General features: G+C 30.5%; 1 protein-coding gene across 1 annotated transcript; it reads right to left on the bottom strand.

Moving 5' to 3' along the window:
• Positions 1-378: 378 nt before the first annotated feature.
• On the bottom strand, positions 379-5,039 carry LOC131177459 (protein NRT1/ PTR FAMILY 5.6-like). The gene is made up of 4 exons (XM_058142416.1): positions 4,841-5,039; positions 2,586-2,803; positions 1,392-1,936; positions 379-1,307 (listed from the first exon to the last, which is right to left on the bottom strand). The coding sequence occupies exons 1-4, from the start codon at positions 4,968-4,970 to the stop codon at positions 443-445; spliced, it is 1,758 nt and encodes a 585-aa protein (XP_057998399.1). The 5' UTR covers positions 4,971-5,039; the 3' UTR covers positions 379-442.
• Positions 5,040-5,594: the final 555 nt, after the last annotated feature.

The following is a 5,594-nucleotide window of genomic DNA, read 5'->3' as shown; positions in this document are numbered from 1 at the left end:
GTGGCTTTCATTTTGATATAATTTACTCAAAAACAAGAGTGCGGAAAGTCGCTCCAGATGAAGAAAGAATCTTTAAACAAGGATTGCATGATATATGTTATATAAAATCCAATGATTCATATAGTGCTTAATTAGTTGCAAAATTCATATTGCAATTACAAGTACGGTGAGGGAGAATTGGTAAGAGCGGGATGCATATAGTCTATAAGAACTATTGCCCCTTGAAGACCAAAAGAATCTTTCATTTTGAGGATCTATGTAGAGTTTCTGTAACAGTGGCTTCATGCATAAAATTTATACCACGGAACTTATATAAGAGGCCAGAAGTTTTTTTTTTTTCCTTTTCCTTTTAATGTATTTATTGAAACACATGCAGGCTTAAGATTCCAAGTAAATGCATTATAAGACATGTTATTTATACACGACTTGGGAAATTTCCATTTCAAGCCACAGAGCTTGCCCAATCATCCCCACAGTAATCAGCCACAGCCATGCTCCTATTCACATTTTTATAAGAATATCGCCTGGCCAACAACACATAGGTTATCATATTTGCTGTGGTAATGCCCGCTAATAGCCAGTAAAAATTGTCTAATCGACTACTGTTTAGGTCCTTACCAAACCAACTCTTCCCATATTTCTCTGTAACATGATCCACAACCGTTATTAGCAGACTACTAAGAAAGTTTGCAGCTCCAATCACACTAAGGTAGAAGGCAATGCCTAAGCTCCTCATGGAATCAGGAACTTGATCATAGAAGTACTCTTGCAACCCCACTAGTGTAAATCCATCTCCTATGCCTATGATCAGAAATTGTGGAGCCAACCAAAATACACCCATTGATAGTGAACCCTTCAGCGGATCCTTCTCCACAACACGTAGCCTCTTTCTCTCCACCAAGGCTGAAACAACCATTGTTGCAATTGAGAAAAGCATTCCAAAGCCAATTCTTTGAAGGATTTTGATGCCTCGCTCGTTTCCTGTCATCCTTCTTAGTATTGGCACTAGGACCTTCTCATAAATGGTGACGGATATTATCATTCCAATGGCAGCAAGTGAGTAAATGGAGGCCGGAGGAATCTCAAAACCATTTCCAATCTTTCGGTTCAACGTGGTGCCTTGCTTGATGAAGAATGTGGAGGCTTGTGCTACACAAATTCCAAATGGTAAGGCAGCTAGCCATATTGGGATTATGTTGAGAATAAGCTTCATTTCCTCCACCTTGGTCACAGTTGCAAGTCTCCAAGGACTTTGCTTCTCGGCAGCATTTTCTGTCTCTTCCAGAATAGCCGCTTTGTCTAGAAATCTGCAAATTGGAATTAGAGTTATGAATGAGTTTTCAAATCTGTATATATATATATATATATATTGGAAAAAGTAGCGTAATTACTTGAGCTTATGGGTATGGCAAAGAAGCCTCCCTTGGTCCATCTGCGACTTGGGTACTTCATGGAGATCGGCAGGATTGGAAGGATTTGGCAGGTTTCTTTTCTTTATAGCAGCAACAAGAACCTGCAACATAGGGGTCAAGGGGCTGCCCGTTGGCACCCTATAACGGTAAAATGGCCTTCCTACAATGAAGATGACTAGCGTGAGAGCCATAACTGCGGTGAGGATAATATCTGCAACACCCCAGCTGATATGGTCCTGTACATAAACAATTAATGTTACACCAAGTAGGAGACCACAGCAGAGGCCAAAGTTCCACCAGTTGAAATACGACATCTTTTTCTTTCTTTCTTCACTGTGATCATCATCAAATTGGTCGGCTCCAAAACTCTCTAAAGAGGGTTTATGTCCTCCAGTTCCCATGGAGATCAAGTAGATAGCAAGAAAGAAGACCACTTCATGAACCTTCCTTGGTTCTGGACAAATATCTGCATCACATGCCTTGAGACTTGGTAGGAATTGGGACAATGTTAAGAGAATCAAACCCTGTTCATTCACATCAACAAAATTGGAAATAATTAACAAAAAAGGAAACGCAATTCCAGAATTACTTGCCAAAAATATGTTAGAATAAAACTAAGGAATTTAAAGGCAAATGACGATTTGTTTTGTTAAAAAAAAAATCTGTTTGGAATGAATGAATCGTTGACATTAAAATCTATTTCAGCAATTAATATATGAAATATAAGTTTAAACCTCAATTAAATTCAATATAAAACATGATCGATTTATGATTTCTCGTAGACATGAAACCCAAGTTTAATTTGGATGTGCCAATCGAACTTAAAATTGTTTAAGCCAAAAATAATTTTAGAAAATGTTAATTATTTCTAGACATTTAAGCTATTAGGAAAATTTTTGTAATATTTTATTTGAAAAAAAATTATTTAAATTTGATTAATTATATAAATATACAGATCTGTTTATTTTACATATATTATTGTATTTTGAGTTTGCAATAAATTAAGTATTAATTATTTTATGAAGATATGTTTGATTCAAAATTTTGTTAAAAATACCCAGCTATTGAATCGACTGCATTAAGTAAATTGATTATATATATATATATATATATATATATGTGTGTGTGTGTGTGTGTGTGTGTATTAACAATGGAAACTGAAAATGAGATTACCAGAAGATAGGCTATGGAGGAAAAAAAAACGGTGGAGAATCGACCCAAGTAAGCATCAGCAACAAAGCCCCCAAGCAGAGGCATCAAGGTGGTGACACCAGACCAATAGTTTACGCTCCTGGCACCCGTTTTCAGGTCTTGATGCATCACCTTTGTCAGGTAAATGATCAAGCTTGTTGCTATTCCAAAGTAACTCAGCCTCTCACTAAATTCAATTGCTGTCAAAGGACATATAACATTCCATCAAAATAATACATAGAAAAAAAAAAAAAAAATATATATATATATATATATATATATATATATATATATATATATATATATATATATATATATATATATATTATGAATAGATAGAACAAATGTGAAAATATTCTATACTTTTTCAATATGGGACATCAAAAGATAAAAAGCTACTATAATCAATCAAATGAGTTGTAAAAAACAAAATGGAAATACTAGGCGTATATATAGGAATATATATATAATTGAACTAAAATATTCAGTTAATTATTTTAAAATTAACTGAATAACAGATTATAAATTATCATGTATATATATTTTATATAATATTAATTTATAAAAAAATTAATAAAAATATACTTTTAGCTATATTTTATTTATAAAAGTAATATATTAATATAATAATAATTTTAAATACTATATTATTAATTAATAAAAAATTAATTTGATTATTAATTAAAAGTACTGGAATCAATAATTGGAAATTAATATTTTAAAATTATTAATTAAATTGAAAATTGAATTTTTTTTAAAATAATTCAATTTTGTTAATTTAATTTTATATAATTATAACCTAACAATAAATGCTTTTAAAAAAAATTGAATAAAATCAAAAAAGACATATAATTTCATTTTTTACATTAGATTTACTAAATTCTTAATTGAATTTAATTCATTGTAAATTTAAAATATAATATATAAACATAATTGCATCTTAAATATATAAGAAATAAGTAAAATTTCTCTTACAAGCAATATGCCATATCAGTGGACCTTAGCAAGTATTCTAGTGGCCATTATTGGCTCCCCATTGCACCTCATAAAAGTGGTAGGGCTACAATAGCAAAGCATAAGTTCTCAATTTCTATGATTTTAACTAAAGAATCTAATTAAACAATTCTATATGCATAAAACGTATTTGGGTAGTCTCATGAAAAAAAAAAAAAGAAATTCAAATTTTATAGCTGTAGAATTAAGTATCATTGAATTAAGTAAAAATGACAAAAAAAAAATTAATTTGCACATGACACAAGAAGAATAAATTAAAATAGGTGAGGCACTATTGAAAACCATTTTATATCGTATACCATCCAATAGCATATGTATATTATTGGTGATTGTCAAAAGAATCAAAGCATTTAGAAGTGAGATAAAGAAATAGAAAGAAGAAGAGGACGTCCAATGGATAAAGTCCTGCTTTTACATTTACAATGGACTCCACTGGTTTTATGATAATTATTGGGAATCTTATTTTTGTATAATTAATGGAATAGAACAGCCATTCTATTAAAGCACTTTCTTAATTTGTTAGTGCATCAGTCACTAGTAATTGGCCATTCTCATACTTATTAGTTTAATCTACAATCTAATTCTAATCTACCGCTTATTTAAACGAAATTTCTTATATATAGTAAGATGTATAAATACCTAATCAATAAAAAATTATATTAATATATTTTCATATGAAATTTACTATAATTTTAATTAAAATGACAATCAATTATTGATTAAGTATATATACCCGAGTGTAATAAGAATAAACACTTAAATTAAATGACACAAAGAAAGAAAAATCTAAAAGATTTACTATGTGCTCTTCAAGAATTTTATTTTATTAGAATCCCAAATTTCTTAAAAACTTTTTTAAATAACATAAAAAGATGCTTATAAAAAGAATAACATAAAAAGATAAATACTTTATATGCAAAGAAAGATAAAATGAATCCACAAAGAAAAATATTTCATATATATTTTTAAAAAAAAAATCATTTCAGAACAGTCATAATTAAGGAGGAGGACAAGAACAATAATCGTAGTTGTGGAAGTGATTTTGCTGCAGACCACGTAGATGAACAGTTTAGTCGCCATGAAAACAAGGATGAAGAAGTTTAATTGTAACCCTTTTTCTTAGCAATCAATCAAAGAATAGAAAGACAAAGCAAACCCTCTTAGTTCTATTAATATCAGAAGTGTTATCGGTGATGAGAAAAAGGTAAGTGGCTAGTTCTTACCAAAGATAAAAAGAGAAGCTTTCCAAACACCGGTGGAGGCACGGAGAGGAACCCTTCCTTTATGATCCACAGAAGAATCATAAACCCTTTCATCGAAGCGTCTTGCTTCTGCACCCTTTCTTGGCTCCATCTTTGGACAGCCAAGTCGATCGATGGATTAGCTGCTACTAGTTAAGTGACACGAAGAGGTGGTGAGGAAAGCGAGTTTGGTTCGGTCCCTTTATATAAACGAGGATTTCGCCAAGTTGACTCCTTGAGTTTGGTATTTGGAAAAAAATATATATATATATTGGATAGGTTTCAACCTTTGCGAAGAAAGAAACACTTGCTCATGCAATTATTGCGAAAGAGAAAATGCTTTTACTTTCCACGATTCAACATGTCATTATCGCTCCTTGCCTCTCTCGAGAATGTTATTTGGCTTCATAGTTTTGTCCCCTCGTTTATTGTATAATATATATATATATATGGAAAAATAGAAAAAAAAAAACAATTTTAAGTTTTTTCTATTTTTTATTAGTATACTCTAAATTAAAAAATTTTGACAATTAACCCACGAGTATTAGGGCAGTAGTAAAATTTATTATGCTTAAGAGAAGAACTCAAATTCAATTCTTAGAGAAAATATTATTAGAAGAGGTAATCATAAACTCCAAAAAGATTAATCTTCTATATATCGTTAAGAAATGAACATAAAAAATATTTAATGTATTAAAAAAAAATTAACAATTACATCATACACTTCATATAATAG

This window comes from Hevea brasiliensis, unplaced genomic scaffold, assembly GCF_030052815.1.
Source record: "Hevea brasiliensis isolate MT/VB/25A 57/8 unplaced genomic scaffold, ASM3005281v1 Scaf496, whole genome shotgun sequence".
In the NCBI taxonomy this organism is placed as follows: domain Eukaryota; kingdom Viridiplantae; phylum Streptophyta; class Magnoliopsida; order Malpighiales; family Euphorbiaceae; genus Hevea; species Hevea brasiliensis.
Note: the sequence above shows the minus strand (reverse complement) of the source record. Positions and strands in the feature narration are given on the sequence as shown.

Excerpts from the sequence above, each read along its gene's own strand:
- LOC131177459 (XM_058142416.1), bottom strand. The coding sequence starts at position 4,970 with ATGGAGCCAAGAAAGGGTGCAGAAGCAAGACGCTTCGATGAAAGGGTT. Across the intron at positions 2,804-4,840 it reads AGCTTCTCTTTTTATCTTTG|CAATTGAATTTAGTGAGAGG; the intron begins GTAAGAACTAGC and ends GTCCTTTGACAG. Across the intron at positions 1,308-1,391 it reads TGCCATACCCATAAGCTCAA|ATTTCTAGACAAAGCGGCTA; the intron begins GTAATTACGCTA and ends TCCAATTTGCAG.